The sequence below is a fragment of the Periophthalmus magnuspinnatus genome, chromosome 10 (assembly GCF_009829125.3).
Source record: "Periophthalmus magnuspinnatus isolate fPerMag1 chromosome 10, fPerMag1.2.pri, whole genome shotgun sequence".
Classification (NCBI taxonomy): Eukaryota; Metazoa; Chordata; class Actinopteri; order Gobiiformes; family Gobiidae; genus Periophthalmus; species Periophthalmus magnuspinnatus.
In genome coordinates this window covers 529,113-547,500 of record NC_047135.1, presented here as the reverse complement: position 1 = coordinate 547,500, position 18,388 = coordinate 529,113, and the positions used below count along the sequence as shown (strand labels likewise).

Here is an 18,388-nt window from a genome sequence, read left to right as displayed (position 1 = left end):
GAGTATACAGTAGTACACAGTAGTACAGTAGTACACAGTAGTACAGTAGTACACAGTCGCTCTGCTGGAGCACACAGTGGCCAGGCCGGGTCTTTGGCAGGGGCCGGAGTCTGGGGCCCGTGGAGAGGTCTTTACCCAGAATGCCGAGCCCATCTGTGTCTGAGGAGGCAGCTGGCTGTGTGTGTGTGTGTGTGAGTGTGAGGGGGTGTGTGTGTGTGTGTGTGTGTGTGTGTGTGTGTTGGGGTGAGTGTGTGTGTGTTTGTGTGAGTGTTAGCGTGTGAGCTAGCGCCAGGGCATAGCGGCCAGCGAAGTATTTGTGTGAGTTTAGGGTCATGGAGCTAAGTACTGCTGCTAGTTTGACCTTTGCTACTACTGCAAATAGTACTGCAAATAGTACTTTTACTACCACTCTGACTTTTGGAAGTTGGACTCAGACTTTTGTACCTTTACAACTATTACCTTTACTACTATGACTACTACTACTACTGCTACTACTACTAGTACCATTACTACTATAATTATTACTTCCTGTGATAACCCCGTGTATTACTCTTACACATTTCGCAGTACTACTGCAGTTCTGCCTGTTACTTGTCGTTTCTTGCCGTATCCTTAAGTCAAATTGTTTCCTAAAATAAAACTTTGAAGGACAAAGTGAGTCACATTCCGTGTTTTTCCTCGTCTGTGTAAGTCGTATCACATAATCTGCTCTAAATCTGTCCGTGGGCCCCGGATCGTTCCAAAATGAGATCCACTGAAGTAAAGCCGGACCGGCCTCAGCGCGGAGCCGGGTCCATCCCACCCAAATCTGCTTCCTGCTCGTCCCGTCGCCTCCGGAACGTTCCAGATGGAAGCGCTCAGCGGCCGAGCTTAAGACGAGAAACGAGAGACGACCAGAGAGAAAAGAGCAGACGTCTGGACCTCCTCCTCCTCCTCCTCCTCCTCCTCCTCCTCCTCCTCCTCCTCCTCCTCCTCCTCCTCCTCCTCTCCTGACAGAGGAGATACTGAGGGAGACGCACACTCACTATACGTGTGTGTATAATAATAATAATAATAATAATAATAATAATAATAATAATAAATATATAAATAAATATATAAATAAATATATAAATAAATATATAAATAAATATATAAATAAATATATAAATAAATAAATAAATAAATAAATATATATATATATATATATATATATATATATATATATATATATAAATTAATAATAATAACTTCATTGTATTTAACTCCTGGACTGTTGTCATAGCGATTAACATAATTAACATAAAGTATCATTTTGCCTTACTACATTTTACTGAGAAACTTTAGACAAATAAAAAACTAAAATATATTTATTATTATTTATTTTTCTCTGACACATGAACCGTCCACCTTCAGACTCACTGTGAACAAAAACTGTTTGAATCTGATGCAAACTTTTATTTGCCTTGTTGTCGTAGCAACTGACAATTAAAAACAATATTATTATTACATCAAATACTAAAAATCCTGTCCATAATGAAGATGAACTCAGGTCCAGTCTCTGGGCCTCAGGTCTCTGGGCCTCAGGTCTCTGGGCCTCAGGTCTCTGGGCCTCAGGTCTCTGGGCCTCAGGTCTCTGGGCCTCAGGTCTCTGGGCCTCAGGTCTGTGGGCCTCAGGTCCGTGGGCCTCAGGTCCCTGGGCCTCAGGTCCCTGGGCCTCAGGTCCCTGGGCCTCAGGTCCCTGGGCCTCAGGTCTCTGGGCCTCAGGTCCCTGGGCCTCAGGTCCCTGGGCCTCAGGTCCCTGGGCCTCAGGTCCCTGGGCCTCAGGTCTCTGTCTGTGGGAGTTTGTGATGTTTTGTCGTTTTGATCTGTGATAAAAAACCACAGTGTCTCTTTAAACACAAACACATTATGTCCTTGTTTCACTGACGTGACGCTCCCCTCTGCTCCTCACGAGAACAAGCACCTCCTGTGTCCTCAGCCCTCACTCCTCCCTCCTCTCTCTCACTCCTCCCTCCTCCCTCTCCCTCCTCTCCCCTCTCCCTTCTCCCTCCTCCCTCCTCCTATCCCCCTCCCTCGCCCCCCTCCCTCCTCTCCCTCCTCGCCTCCCTCCTCCCTCCTCCTATCCCCCTCCCTCGCCCCCCTCCCTCCTCTCCCTCCTCGCCTCCCTCCTCCCTCCTCCCTCCTCCCTCTCGCTCCTCGTGGTGTAAGGCGTCATCTTGTTAGCTCATTACGACGGACGATATCGCACCACTAACCGAGGAGGAGGAGGAGGAGGAGGAGGAGGAGGAGGAGGAGGAGGAGGAGGAGGAGGAGGAGGAGGAGGAGGAGGAGGAGGAGGAGGAGGAGGAGGAGGAGGACTCTCTGTTGTGTGTTAACTTTGGTTTCCTTGTGTGCAACTGTTATGAGTCACGGTCCAATGTGATTGGGTCTGTGTGTGTGTGTGTATATGTGTGTAAATGTGTGTGTATGTGTGTGTGTATGTGTGTGTATATGTGTGTGTAGGGGTGTGTATGTGTGTGTATATATGTGTATATGTGTGTGTATATGGGTGTGTACATGTATGTGTATGTGTGTGTGTATATGTGTGTGTATATGTGTGTATATGTGTGTATATGTGTGTGTATATGTGTGTATTTCGATCCTTTTCCTCCACATTTTTGTCGTTGTTGTTTTGGTGATTTTCAGATTTAAAGTTAATTTATTTGAGAAACTTGATATTCTCACACGTTGTACAGTTGTGCAGTTGTGTATATGTGCAGTTGTGTAGTTGTGTACACGTGCAGTTGTGTAGTTGTACAGTTGTGTACTTGTACAGTTGTGTACTTGTACAGTTGTGTACTTGTGTACTTGTACAGTTGAAGTGTTTTCAAAGGTGTAACTGTTTCTGCTTAAAGTGAAAAATGTAAAGTTGAAATCGTCCGATGGACAAACGTCACAAAATATGAGACAAATGTTTGACTCAGTTTAAACTCGTCCAAACGGATCAAGAGCCAGATTTAACACAACAGAGAAGTGTGTGTGTGTGTGTGTGTGTGTGAGTGAGTGAGTGTGAGGGGGTGTGTGTGTGTTATATGTGTGTGTGTGTGTTGTATATATGTGTGTGAGTGTGTTGTGTGTGTGTTGTATATGTGTGTGTGTGTTGTGTGTGAGTGTGTGTATTGTGTGTTGTATATGTGTGTGTGTGTGTTGTATATATATGTGTGTGTGTGTTGTGTGTGAGTGTGTGTGTGTATTGTGTGTTGTATATGTGTGTGTGTTGTGTGTGTGTGTGTTGTGTGTGTGTTGTGTGTGTTCCCTCGTTGTTCGTCTCAGGGTTTTCTGTCTGACGTCTTAATTTGTGAAACTTTAAAGAGGCAACGAGTCTGAGTCTGATTCTCTTCCTCTGTTTCTTTTCTCTTCCTCTTCCTCTGTTTCTTTTCTCTTCCTCTGTTTTTTTTCTCTTCCTCTTCCTCTGTTTCTTTTCTCTTCCTCTGTTTCTTTTCTCTTTCTCTTCCTCTGTTTCTTTTCTCTTTCTCTTCCTCTGTTTCTTTTCTCTTTCTCTTCCTCTGTTTCTTTTCTCTTTCTCTTCCTCTGTTTCTTTTCTCTTTCTCTTCCTCTGTTTCTTTTCTCTTCCTCTTCCTCTGTTTCTTTTCTCTTTCTCTTCCTCTGTTTCTTTTCTCTTCCTCTTCCTCTGTTTCTTTTCTCTTCCTCTGTTTTTTTTCTCTTCCTCTTTCTCTGTTTCTTTTCTCTTCCTCTGTTTCTTTTCTCTTTCTCTTCCTCTGTTTCTTTTCTCTTCCTCTGTTTCTTTTCTCTTCCTCTTCCTCTGTTTCTTTTCTCTTTCTCTTCCTCTGTTTCTTTTCTCTTCCTCTTCCTCTGTTTCTTTTCTCTTCCTCTGTTTTTTTCTCTTCCTCTTTCTCTGTTTCTTTTCTCTTCCTCTTCCTCTGTTTCTTTTCTCTTCCTCTTCCTCTGTTTCTTTTCTCTTTCTCTTCCTCTGTTTCTTTTCTCTTCCTCTTTCTCTGTTTCCAGTCGTTTGTTTCTGTTTTTATAAACAATAATTATGAAGATTTATTTTGAAATTGTTTCACAAATTTGTGAGTTTTGGCTGATTCTGATTCACTGCGACGCCAGAACAGACACTTTATTTATACTTTATTTATACTTTATTTGTACTTTATTTATAGTTTTATTTGTACTTTTATTTTTACTTGTTTGTAAAGTTTCTTTTTTGTAATTATCCAAAAAATGACAGTTGTACTTTTAAAGATAAATCGTGTTGTACCTCAGAGTCGTGAACAGTTTCAAAAGTTTAATTTTGCTTCATTTTCAGAATAAAACTGTTTGATTTATTATAACTCATGACCTTTGACCTTTGACCCTCTGTCATGTGACCTGCAGCTTCAGTTTGAAATGTCACAGAAAAAAACTACAAATCAGACACGAAAGTCTGAGTCTAATGAGGCACCAAGTACTACAGTCTAGTACTGCAGTCTAGTACTGCAGTCAGGTACTACAGTCTAGTACTACAGTCTAGTACTACAGACTAGTACTACAGTCTAGTACTACAGTCTAGTACTACAGTCTAGTACTACAGTCTAGTACTGCAGTCTAGTACTACAGACTAGTACTACAGTCTAGTACTACAGTCTAGTACTACAGTCTAGTACTACAGACTAGTACTACAGTCTAGTACTACAGTCTAGTACTACAGTCTAGTACTGCAGTCTAGTACTACAGTCTAGTACTACAGTCTAGTACTGCAGTCTAGTACTACAGTCTAGTACTGCAGTCTAGTACTGCAGTCTAGTACTACAGACTAGTACTACAGTCTAGTACTACAGTCTAGTACTACAGTCTAGTACTACAGACTAGTACTACAGTCTAGTACTGCAGTCTAGTACTACAGACTAGTACTACAGTCTAGTACTACAGTCTAGTACTACAGTCTAGTACTACAGACTAGTACTACAGTCTAGTACTACAGTCTAGTACTACAGTCTAGTACTGCAGTCTAGTACTACAGTCTAGTACTACAGTCTAGTACTGCAGTCTAGTACTACAGTCTAGTACTACAGTCTAGTACTGCAGTCTAGTACTACAGTCTAGTACTACAGTCTAGTACTGCAGTCTAGTACTACTACAGTCTAGTACTACAGTCTAGTACTGCAGTCTAGTACTACAGTCTAGTACTGCAGTCTAGTACTACAGTCTAGTACTACAGTCAGGTACTACAGTCTAGTACTGCAGTCAGGTACTACAGTCTAGTACTACAGTCTAGTACTGCAGTCTAGTACTACAGTCTAGTACTACAGTCTAGTACTGCAGTCTAGTACTACAGTCTAGTACTACAGTCTAGTACTGCAGTCTAGTACTACTACAGTCTAGTACTACAGTCTAGTACTGCAGTCTAGTACTACAGTCTAGTACTGCAGTCTAGTACTACAGTCTAGTACTACAGTCAGGTACTACAGTCTAGTACTGCAGTCAGGTACTACAGTACCGAGTTTTGACAAGTGAAACCTGAGTTTTGTCGAGTCCAGGTGGAGCGGGTGGAGCAGGTGGAGCAGGTGGTGCAGGTGGAGGAGGTGGAGGAGGTGGAGGAGCAGGTGGTGCAGGTGGAGGAGGTGGAGGAGGTGGAGGAGCAGGTGGTGCAGGTGGAGGAGCGGGTGGAGCAGGTGGAGCAGGAGGAGTTTGTCGTGACACAAAGCAGATTCTTGCACTTTTCTGGATGTCGTGTCTTTTTAAATGTCACTGTACATCGCTCCAAATCAGACGCTAAAGGTCACGCTAAAGGTCACGCTGCGGCGGCGGCGACGGTCAGACACGTACAGTACATGAAGCGTTCAGCTCGACTACCACGGATTATTACACCGAGTCCTCAGACCTGAGCTCCACAAGACCTGAGTGAGACTGGACCTGAGTGGGACTGGACCTGAGTGAGACTGGACCTGACTGAGACTGGACCTGAGTGAGACTGGACCTGAGTGGGACTGGACCTGAGTGAGACTGGACCTGAGTGGGACTGGACCTGAGTGAGACTGGACCTGAGTGAGACTGGACCTGAGTGGGACTGGACCTGAGTGGGACTGGACCTGAGTGGGACTGGACCTGAGTGGGACTGGACCTGAGTGAGACTGGAGCACAGACCTGAGTGACTTGAGTTTCAGAATCGTCTGATGCCGGGGGGTCAAACTCATTTTGGTCCGGGGGCCACATATGAATTAATTTGATCTCAAGGGGCGGGACCTATGACTTGTGACCTGTGACCTGTGACCTGTGAGCGGCGGCTCTAAGTGTTGCGCATGTGTTGCATTGAAGAAATTCAATTTTTTTTTTTTTTTTTTTTTTTTTTTTTTAATTCTACAGTTAGCCAAAATAAAAATGGGTGCAACTAAATGGTATATTTATCTACATTTTTATGAGCCTTAAAAAATTCCGATTTATTTAATTATTTATTTTTTTAATCAATTCTTGCTGAGTGTATTTTTATTACAAATCAGCTAAGGGCCAGATCTAGTCTGTAGGCGGGCCGGATCCGGCCCCCGGGCCGCATGTTTGACACCTGGTCTAAAGAGTCGAGTGTGTTTTTTTTTTTTCTCATGTTCAGATTCTCCTCAGATTTTTCATTATTTAACAAACAAAAGTAAAAATTTAAAGTGATGGAAGTTTAAAAGTTTCATTTACTTCAAATATAAAAGTGAATGATGAGATTTTTAAAAATAAATGTATCTGTTAAATCTATTTTTATTCCTAGTTTCTTTTTAAATATACAATTATGATTTATTTTTATGTAATAGTTTTTTATTTAATCCCACGTCTGTTTTATTTTTTATTTATCTTTTTTTTCTGTAATTCTGTCTTTTTTTAATCCCTCGTCTGTTTTATTCTCAGACGTTTCTTGTTTAGTTGTTAAATATTTGTGGGTTTCATTTTTCAGCCTCTTCTCTCGTGGTTTTCATAAACGTTTCAGATTTTCACTTTTCCTCTAAAAATCGTCTTTAGATCTTAAGACACTTCTGGAATTTTTGCAATAAGATCCGGAATCAAACCCGGAGAGCGTCTCCTCGGGGCCTCGGCCAAAGTTTGGAAAACACCAGTTTAGGCTGAAAAAACAGAGAGTTTAACGTTTCAGACCAACTCAGAGAGTGTGTGTGTGAGTGTGTGTGTGAGAGTGTGTGAGTGAGAGTGTGTGTGTGAGGGGCTGTGTGTGGGGGTGTGTTTGTGTGTGTGTGTGTGTGTGTTTGAGTGTTTGAATGTGTGTGTTCTGTTATGTGTGTGTTATCTGTGCCTGTTGTGGTTCTGTGATTATTTTGTGTATCTTTATTTGTGCAGGTCAAACACAAAGAGGCTCCAGATTCTTTAAAAACAAAAACTGCTCCATTTAAAAATATTAAAATGTTAAACTTAAAACGTAAAATCACACAAACATTTCCCTCGTTTCATTTCTCGAGCGGCGTCTCCAGTCGTGCGGTCGTAGTTGTCGTTCGTGGGTGGGGTTGTTGCTTGTTCCTAAACACTTCCTGGATCCAGGTGGAGGCTGTTTTGTTTCATTCTGTGTGGGTCGTAGCTCTGACTGTGGGGTGTGTGTGTGTGTCTGTGGGGTGTGTGTGTGTGTCTGTGGGGTGTGTGTGTGTGTGTGTCTGGGGTGTGTGTGTGTGAGTGTGTGTGGCCTCGTCCAGTGGAGACGGGCTGTTTACGGAGTTTGACATGAGGGGAAATGGGAGTGTGTACACTGTGGGGCGTGTGTTTAAAGTCCACTCTCCTCCTGCACATCTGCCCCAACGACTGAGACCAAACAGCTCAGCACCAGACCCCACCGCCAGCCCCACCGCCGCCCCACCGCCGCCCCACCGCCGCCCCCGGCCCCTCGACTTTACACAGCGACTATATAAGGCCCGAGGTTCCCACACGTCTCACACCGACCTCCACCTGACACAATATTTAACTTCAGAATCTGGATTTACCCACGTCTGAACTGGGATGAAATTAGCGACAAGTAACACGGAGGAAAAAAGGAATAAAAACGAGTTAAAAAGAGTAAAATATGGATTAAAAAGAAGTAAAAATGAGTAAAAAGGACCAGTCTAACAGTAACAGAGAAATAAACCAGGACTGAACCCTGTGGGACAAACACAAACCAGTGAAACATAAAAATCATAAAACACATTCACAGGATTTAAATAAAAATAAACACATTTAAAGTCACGGGACCCAAACTGAGTCTGATTCATGTGAATAAACTCACAATCTGACCTTGTCCCAGAATTTAGAGCTGAACCAGGTCTGAACTGAAACTGAAACGGAACTTTTTCATTATGTTTTTAACTGAAGTTTGTGAAGCTTCAGACTCGGAGCTTCATGCAACTTTTCAACTGGTCTTAAAATTTTGATGAGTTTGTGTCTCTGGTTTTTCTGGGGGATTTTGGACGACTGCTCCTCTCTGTGCTCCTGTGTGTGTGTGTGTGTCTCTGTGTGTGTGACGGTGGGGGTGTGTTTGTGTGTGTGTGTGTTTGTGTGTCTCTGTGTGTGTGTGTTTGTGTGTCGGTGTGTGTGTGTGTGTGTGTGAGTGACTAAGATCTACAGTTTTTATAAATGTGGCAAATTTCTGCTTTTCCACAAACAAACTGATGAGACATGATCCTCCCTCAGGAGGAGTGTGTGTGTGTGTGTGTGTGTGTGTGAGACGGGGTGTGTTTGTGTGTGTGTGTGTGTGAACATGGCCCTGTGTGCGCCTAACACACACTACAGAACAGACTCCATTGTTTCCGTTGTATATTGTTGATATTGTGATATTTAAATGTACTTTGTGATATTTAAATGTACTTTTTGACTCATTTTGACGATAAATGAAAAACATAAATATATTTGACTTAAATTAAACATTTTAAAGTCCAGTCGATATCGTGGTATCGATACTTCTGCGTCTTGTGCAGTATTTGTCCTGACAGACCGAGCGCTCGATTATTATATATAATTATTATAACATGAACAGACTGTTACCACATAATGACCCACACGTTCACTCGCCTCAGGACAAAAGTGCTCAGCTCTTTGTTTTGTTTACATTCTGTGAGATTCATTTATACCAACGAAAAACTATTTCATGTTTTATTTTTCATGAAGCTTCAAAGTTTGTGTATTTTTCAGAGACTTTCAAACTTTAATTTAGAGTTTTATTGAGTTTTGACCTTTGGGAGTCTCCTCTGGACGAGTGAAACTCACATTTACATAAATCCTGGTTTGGTCTGAGTCTCACATTGATCTGAGTTTGTGTTGGTCTTGATTCTTCGTCTTCGCTCCGTCGTCTGTTCCATGAAGGATCAGACCCTTTGGACAGATGTGTCTTTAAGGACTTAATGTCCGGGGCTTGTGATATTTCTCGTCCTTAAGCCGCTGACAGTCGCTGGTAATGGTCCTAAATATGTCCGCCATATGGAACGTGTCGTCTTTAATAATAGAGGAGGAATGTGCGGCTCACATTCTGTGGACGACGTTATAGACGAGGGTAATTGGTGAGGGAACACTTTAGCTCGCGCGATAATTAGCCGAGCAGAGCGGAGGGAATACACTGCACTTTTTGTGTTTGTTTTGAACATGAAAAATGAGCTTTTTTACGTTTTAACCCTGAAAGTCGGAGCCAGTTCCTCCCGTTTCGATTCCTGCTGGTGTTTTTGTGTCTGTAATAACGGCGCTTGTAAAACCACCAAACCGGCTTGTTCTGATTTGTACTCGCTCCCAGATGATTCTCCGCTCCATTGTATCCCAGTTTTCTGGTTTATTTAGAAAGAACATCAAATTTAATGTTTTTACAACGGCGTCGTTGTCCTTCTAATTTTAATGGTGAATTAAAGTGTTTGTAAAGAGTTTGTAAAGTGTTTGTAAAGTGTTTATTCTCCGCTGAGGCTCTGGGTTAGACTCTGGTGTTCGCTCTGTTAAAGTCGTATTATCTTTAGTTCATCTTCAGGTCCAGACGAGGAGCTGGAGAATTTGTGGAGCTAGAAACTTTCTCCCAGCAAATATTTTAAAAGATTTATTCTGAGTTGCTGTGTTGTTTTAGACTTATCTGAGGAGGAACTGTCTCTAGTTATAATTTACAAAACTAACCACATCTGACCAGTTACAGCCGACGGCACGAGAAGAAGAAGAAGAAGAGGATTTATTTAAACGTTTACAGATTAGAGTTTAGACGCACGTGTAAAAACATTTCCTCGTTATTAAAAGTTGTAAATCAGTGGCGGCGTTTCAAAAATCTCCGCGCACATTTGTAGTTTATAAATGAGTCGACGGTGCTGTTCTCAGGCCAACGCTCGGATATTTATGACTTTCGCTCGTTTGGCTCGTTTTATGTGAGTCTGGTTTAACGGCCAGACACTTTGACTGACAGACTCCTCCAAACAACGGGAGGAAGCATCACGGAGCAGACGGAGGTACAGAAGAAGACGAGGCTTGAAGAGCGGGATGAAGAGCGGGATGAGGACGGGGCTCGCGTGCAGAGACAGGGGATCAGTTCCTTCACAGCGGCGTTGGCACAGGCTCCACCGCGGCTCAGGATCATGTGACTCATTTGAATTTCGATTTAAACAGATCTGAAACTCGCACGTGGACCTGGAAAGACGTGAAGATGAAGGACTGTCCTGAGACTAAAGCAGCCGCGAGCGAAACTACAGAAATAAACGACAAATACGTGAAAGAAAATGGTCAAAACCCAATAATAACGAGAATTTACAAAGTCGTCAGGATCGTCTCGTCTGCGCAGAACTTTAAGAACAAACTCAAAACTTTTCCTCTCGTTGGTTCGCCTCTTTCTCGACGGGGCGTCTGTGTTTTATTGTTGCCGATGTGTTTTCTGCGTCGGTTTTTGTTTGTCGTTTATGTGAAACACTTTGAGCAGCTTCAGTTTTGTTTCAAAGTCGCTACAGAAATAAAATGGAGTTGAAAACCTGTTGAGCTGCAGACACAGACTCAGACGACTCTCACTCTGGCTCTGGCCCGGACTCCAGCTCCTCCACCGCCGCCGCTCCCTCCTCCACCCCTCCCTCCTCCACCGCCCCCTCCTCCTCCACCCCTCCACTGTTCATGTATCTGATTCAAATTGATATGTATGGGATGTTCATGGAGCCATTCACCAGGAACAAATCCATCTGACACATTCTGCGGATGTGAGGGGACTCGCCGCCGACTCTTTCTCTGCGGTTCCCATTCAACAGTTTGGCCCAGGCCGGCTGCCAGTGCCCCGGCCCGCTCGGAGCTCTCTGGACGGGGGTGGGAGAGGGGGTCCGCGGGGGCTGTGAGAGGGGCCGGGGCCGAGCGAGTGGGGCTCGTGTGGGCGGAGTTATTTTTGAACGTGGCGAGGACCGGAGCTTGAATTGGAGCGGCTGTTAAGGTCCATGGTGCTCCCCGCTGAGCTTTTGTGCGTCGGACATCCTCGTGTGTGTGTGTGTGTGTGTGCGTTCCTGTGTGTCTGTGTGTGTTCCTGTGTGTGTGTGTGCAGCATGTGTGAGATCATGTGCTCATATTCACCAGTGGAATGTAACCGGAGAGGGAGGGGGCCGACGTTGTTTTCTGTTCTTTCACCACCGCGGCTCTGTTTGGATAAGCTCTTTACAGGATTGAGCTCGCCACGGAGCCATCCAGATGAAACAAAACCAACCTCATTTGGCTGTTTGGAAAATGATTGTCTTTATTTTGTTTGGTTCAGGCAAATCCACCTCGTTCGACATCGGGGGGGCGGGGGGGAGGATGAATCGTCCCTCGGAGCCGGGGTCAGTTCCCAGAAACAGCGGCGGTATCTTCCTGTGCGCGCTCGTCTTTCAGCGGCAGGTTTTATAAAGTCTCTGGACGACGAGAATGAAAGATGCAATTGAAGCCGCGGCCCCCGGGTTCCTTTTCGACCTCCTCAAAACTACAATGATCTCCAGTCACTCGTCTCCTCCTCTCCATCGCGCCGCTGTGTAGAACCCGAGTGGCTCTGATTAAGCCGGTCCAAAGACAAAGTCCCAGCCCACCAGTTTAGACTCACATCCTGGACTGGAGCTGTGCAGCGCTGTGCCAAGTGTAGGGCTTTTAAACTGGGCTAAATACTAATTGCTGGCCCATTTCTTTTATGTAGCCTTTTCCCATCTGCGAAGGCGCTTCCAGACCTCCGCAGCAGCCAGCGCCTCATTATAGCAGACAGTTAACAAAGGCTGGGAAATCCAAGAGCAGAATTCACTTAGGATAGATATCAGCCAACGCCGACTCCGCCCAAACAAAACTGAATCAGTGACAGAGGGCCGGCCCGTGATATAATCCTACAGGGATATTAAGACATTAAGATTTTGGATATCTTAATTATTCATCTAAATTGTCGCGCTCGGCTTTGATAGCAGAATAAATGGGATGTGAACGAGGAAATGGAGTGTGTGAGTCGATTGTTTTAATTCAGAGCCAAGCGTCTTTCGTGTATTTGCGACACTTATTACACAGAAGCGGAAGAAAAAAAAAGAAAAGTTGTGTGCAGAGGAGCAGAAAATAGGCACTGTACTCGAGTGGGACGCATCCAGTTTCCGTATTGTGATGTTTGCCCGGCGCGCCTGGTTTCATGCCTGTTTTTGTGTGTCGTAGGCGGGGGAGAGAGAGGGAGAGGGGGAGAGAGAGGGGAGAGGGGTGGAGGGAGGAGGGAGGAGGGTGGAGGGTGGAGGGGTGATGAGAGAAACAGAATGAGGGACATGTTGAAGAGGTGAATGAGAACGAAAGATAAAGCCACAGAAAAGGGAATGAGATCGCAGCCGAAATAGAAGAGACCCATATTATAGAGGAACAGAGAGGTGTGTGTGTGTGTGTGTGTGTGCGTCGGGGTGTGTGTGTGTGTGTCTGTGTGTGTGTGCGCGGGGGGAAGCCTAACGTCGCCATGGAAACATGTTTATACCTCACTGATGCATCTTGTAGATCCAATTAGGGGCTGATTGTGTCCATGTCTTCATAGAGCCGCGCACGTGACGAGGGCTGCCGTGCACCTACACACACACACGCACAAATACACACACACGGGCACAGGCGCATGCACACGCACAGAGGCACACTCGCACACACACACAAACACACAGGGAACATGCAAAATGAGGCTCGTCGCTGAGAGAAAGCAAATTGTCGGGTGAGATGGGACAAAGGACAAACCTACACACACACACACACACCCCTACACACCCCTACACACCCCCATACACACACACACACCCCTACACACACACATACACACCCCTACACACCCCTACACACCCCCATACACACACACACCCACACCCCTACACACCCCTACACACACACATACACACCCCTACACATACACACACACACCCATACACACCCCCACACACCCCCACATGCAGACACACACACCCATACACACACACATACACACCCCTATACACATACACACACACCCCTGCAGACACACACAACAGACTCCCCACTGCCCCATAAGTATCACATAAAAGCCTGAATAACATCTGAGCCGCTCCTCTGAGCCGCTCCCTGAGCCGCTCCTCGGAGCCGCTCGGAGCCGCTCGGAGCCGCCGCTGCTCTGAGGCTCTCAGGACATTAGCCTGAGCGACGGGGGTGGGCCTCAGTTTGGAGAGTTTCTTTCTGCATTTATCTCTTTTGTGAATGAAGTCATTTGTGGGTAATTCCCCGTCTGAAGAATGAGCGAGTTTTGTGAAAACGTTTTAATCCAATCATGTTCTGCAGAAATGGGACTTTTGAAATGAAGCTTTGAAACCACGAGAACGTTTGAACGTCCAACATGAGGCCCCGGACAGACACAGGGGCCAGACACGGGGCCCAGAGTCACCTGTCTGTGTGCACCTGTCTGTGTGCACCTGTCTGTCTGCAGAGGTGGTGTTGTCTCACTGAGTTATTCGGGGAAATGGTGAGATGATGAAATGAGGCTGGAGATGTGAGAGATTAAGGAGAGCCACAGAGCCACAGAGCCACAGAGCCACAGAGCCACAGAGTCAGGCTCAGGCTCAGCTCTTGTTAAAACGTGAGGATCAGAAAGAACAACAACAAATGCATCGCGCGCAGCTAAATCTGCTTAAATCCGCTGGCATGGGCAGATCTAGGAGATAGTCCTGCTGCTGCGCCCGCTGTCTGCGCCCACAACACACACAGACACACACACACATACACTCACAGACACACCCCTACACTCACACACACACATACACACACACACTCACACACTCTGGTCACTGTGCCTGTCTGGGTTAATGCTTGGCTAACTGGGACAGCAGAGCTGAACCATGTTGACATTTTAAGCCTCAAACAAGTCGAGAACAATGATTCAGCCCCATCTGCCCCCCACCCACCGCACCCACACCCACCCACACCCACCCCACCCCACCGCACTGCAACCTCAGCCCATTCTACTGACCCCCCCACACACAAACACACACACACACACACACACACACACAGCCCCGTCGCATAACAATCCCCCGCCCCCACGGTTCACACTGAGCCTCCTCCTGTTCTCCACCTTTAGTGAATAAAAGAGAACAGGAGATGATCTGATTGAGTCGTCGGTGGAGAAGTGCAGAGGTACAGTGCGGCCGCAGAGATTATCCTAATCCCCCCCCTCCTGATGAAGCACGAGTCTTAACCCCCGACCCCCGACCTGTGTGCTCCTCCTGAACTCTGCTCTGGAGAAGTGGAACATGCACACACATGTACACACACACACACATGTACACACACATGTACACACACATACACACACACACACATATGAACTGGAAACACCGCTCTCAGGTCGGGGGTAGAGTTGTGAAAGTCTCTGGACTTAATCCCATCTGCAGCCGTTTCTGTGGCGGCCATTTTATGTGCGACCATCTTGTTTGGCTCCTGCGAGCGTTTGGTATGCTTTGATTCTGATCCAGAGTATGGGAAATAACTTCAGAGGATTTGTGTGAAGTGCAGTGTGGAGCGGCTCTGAAAAATATCATGCCGCTACACGTCCCGCGAACGAAGAGCCCGAGCCGTGACTCCCATAACTCCATAACTCCTGTGGCTCAAAGTGTTCAGCCCTGATGATAAACTCAGTTACACACTGCACTTTCAGACTCATTTTAACATTTCTTCATCTTGTTTTTCTGCAGATTTGTCGCTGGGAAAGGTTTGGTGATTTACCCAGACATCGGGGACAAACTGGACATCATCTGCCCCAAGGCGGACGCGGGGCGGGACTATGAGTTCTACAAACTGTACCTGGTGAAGCAGGTGCAGGCGGAGAGCTGCAGCACCGTCCTGGACCCCAACGTCCTGGTCACCTGCAACAAACCGGAGAAGGACATCAAGTTCACCATCAAGTTTCAGGAGTTCAGCCCCAACTACATGGGCCTGGAGTTTAAGAGGAATGTCAACTATTACATCACCTGTAAGTGCGCCGTTTGCTTTCTATTTATAGGAGGAGTCTATGTGTACGACCTCCGTCACACCTCCATCAAACAGCGTAAAAACAAAAAGTACACGATAAATATCTCATGTAATATAGGAGTTCAGGCCTGAGTACAGAGCCTGGAGTTTAACTGTCTCCTGGAAGTGCTCCGTTCACTTTCTAGTCATAGTTATTATAGTTTTTCCACGGTGCAGGTCTGTGTGTGCACGTCACCATCAGTAACACAAATATTAACACTCGAGAGGATTTTTAGATAAAGTTAGAGTAGATTTATCCACAGACACGTCCCTCTGTGTTTGTGCAGCTCACTGAGAAAACAGAGAGAAAACAGAGAGAAAACAGAGAGAAAACAGAGAGAAAACAGAGAGAAAACAGAGAGAAAACAGAGAGAAAAGAGGGAGAAAACAGAGAGAAAACAGGGAGAAAACGGGGAGAAAACGGGGAGAAAACAGAGAGAAAACAGAGAGAAAACAGAGAGAAAACAGAGAGAAAACAGAGAGAAAAAACAGAGAGAAAAAACAGGGAGAAAACAGAGAGAAAACAGAGAGAAAACAGAGAAAACAGAGAGAAAACGGGGAGAAAACGGGGAGAAAACGGAGAGAAAACAGAGAGAAAACAGAGAGAAAACAGAGAGAAAACAGAGAGAAAACAGAGAGAAAACAGAGAGAAAACAGAGAGAAAACAGAGAGAAAACAGAGAGAAAACAGAGAGAAAACAGAGAGAAAACAGAGAGAAAACAGAGAGAAAACAGAGAAAACAGAGAGAAAACAGAGAGAAAACAGAGAGAAAACAGAGAGAAAACAGAGAGAAAACAGAAAACAGTTTGTGCAGTTCCAGAGGACGAGCGCGTGACGTGTGGACAGTTTGTCGTTCTCTTCAGTTTGACGCAGATGTACAGTGAGGATTTACACAGTGATATCTTTGTTCCAGTTGTATTTTCTGTAGAAGCTGCAGCAGAAATCACATGCAAACGTGATATTGACAACTTAATTTAACCCATTTGAAGGAGTTGTGAAGAATTACAGCCACATTACAAACTGTACAGGACAGTGTCAGTATTTATGCTCAAACCTGCAGCTCTATATTTCCTCAGCTCAAACTCGTCTCATTTAAAAACACATGAATCAAAAAGTCTACGAGTCTGAGAGCTTTAAGATTATTTAATGGAGGATGAGAACGTGCAGAGGAATGCTCCACAGAAGAGCCATTATTCACACGGCTCGATACACTGAGTGTTTACACAGACATAAGTCTCAGTTTCTTTATCTTCACTGATACGATTCATAGGATTAAATATGATCAGGTTCATATCTGTGAGTTATATCTGCGGCGGCGTTTGGACCAGACGTCTCCGTTTAGGCCTGTAAAGTTCACCAGTGCTTTATGGACCAATAACATTACAGTGTGATTTAATTAAGTGTGTGTGTGTGTGTGTGTGTGTTACGAGGCCCCCTGGTGTCCGTTCATTTGTTTTACGTGCAGTTTAATCTTTTATTGTGGAGAATTGATAGAAAAATAGAGTTAATCTGCTGTTTTATTTGGGTGAATTGGCTCCTCTCTGTTAGCGTCACTACTTCCTGTTTACGTCACTACTTCCTGTTAGCGTTATTACTTCCTGTCCAATTTTATCTCTTTTTTTTCCCGAGTTACACTAAAATTAATAAATATTTAAAGATCAGAGCTGCAGGTGGGTTAAGGATCAAAGGTCAGAGGTTAGGGGTTAGGGTCAGAGGTTAGAGGTTAGGGCCTCAGTGCTAATGCTAATGCTAATTTTGAGTCATAATAAATATTAAAACACCACAAACTGAAGTTTTCTACATATAAAAATAATTGGCTCATCTTTATTTTAATAATTAACATTTTAATAAGTTGTTTATTTTATTTTTTTCATATTTTAATAAAAGTGACTGTTAGCTTTGACACACCGTGAGCTAGCTAGCGTGCTATTTGACTTAGACCCAAGAACATAAACAGCGTAAAAGTCCCTGACGACGCTCTGAAAATGTGAAGTGTCTTGACGCTTTGTTCCGTTTACACTCGAGCTCCGAGTCTGTTTCTCAAACATATTGTGCAAATACTTGAGTAATTTGGAACAAAGCCGCGACTTAATAAATGTCAGACGGTTTAGTCGTGTCTCCACTTAATGAAATGCACTTTCTGGACGGTTAAACTTTAAGGTTGTTTTTCCACATGATAAAACGAGGTACCTGCTTCTTGGCGCCGCGAGCTTCAGTTTTTGTTTACTTTGTGGCTTTATAATAATTAGTTCCCGTCATGTACATATTTAAATAGACTCTTGTACGATGAAGATGAATCGTTCCCGAAAGCCAAAATCCATAACCCGCATCTGTTTAGAGAATTTGCATTGATGAGGCTGCTCTTAATACGGCGGCCATATTGGATTTGCTTTTTCAGCCGGAACAAATGAACTCTCCGGTTTGAGCTCGGAGTCCGGGGCGAATCACCAGGTACAAAGCTTCAGTCGGAGCTGATCTGCGTCTGAAGCAGATCGAGCTTATCAGGAAACACCCCTCCGCCACCGCCGCCGCTCTGTGACGGGGGCAGCTGTCATGTCCGCCGTCTCCTTTGCATCTCAAATTGATTTTTTTTCTCAATCGATGAAACGATTAAGGACGAATCACAGGAGGTAATGTTTCAGCTAACGCACAACACGCCGTCTCACGTCAAAAGAGCCGCGCGGCCGGAGTCTCCGCTTTGAACGGGAAAAACGATCTGACTCCAATTTTCTTCTAAGTAAATTGAGGAGAAACGTCTTGATGCGTTTTGCCGTACTTAAAGCGCGTAACGCATCGGCACGTCGCGTTTGTCTTTCATATGTATATTTGATGGAGAATAGACCACGAGCTTCTATTTCTTTCCTAATAACAAAAATAAAACAGGCTGATGTTAATTTGATCCACCGGTTTGGCTCCTTCGCGCTCGTAATCAAATCCACCGTATCTTTCGATCATTTCTTTCATGTTCGGGTTGAATCGA

At 44.8% G+C, this 18,388-nt stretch overlaps 1 protein-coding gene and 1 long non-coding RNA gene across 2 annotated transcripts in view; one reads left to right on the top strand and one right to left on the bottom strand.

Moving 5' to 3' along the window:
- The window catches only part of efnb1 (ephrin-B1), a 120,209-nt gene that overhangs the window by 42,833 nt on the left and 58,988 nt on the right, over positions 1 to 18,388 (top strand). The window contains exon 2 of the mRNA XM_033974026.2: positions 15,093 to 15,370. Within this exon, the coding sequence (XP_033829917.1) occupies positions 15,093 to 15,370 (278 nt within the window). The remainder of the gene's footprint in view (positions 1 to 15,092; positions 15,371 to 18,388) is intronic.
- Positions 14,108 to 18,388, bottom strand: part of LOC129456561 (uncharacterized) — a 162,049-nt gene continuing 157,768 nt past the window's right edge. The window contains exon 3 of the long non-coding RNA XR_008648845.1: positions 14,108 to 14,177. This is a non-coding gene — a long non-coding RNA (uncharacterized LOC129456561). The remainder of the gene's footprint in view (positions 14,178 to 18,388) is intronic.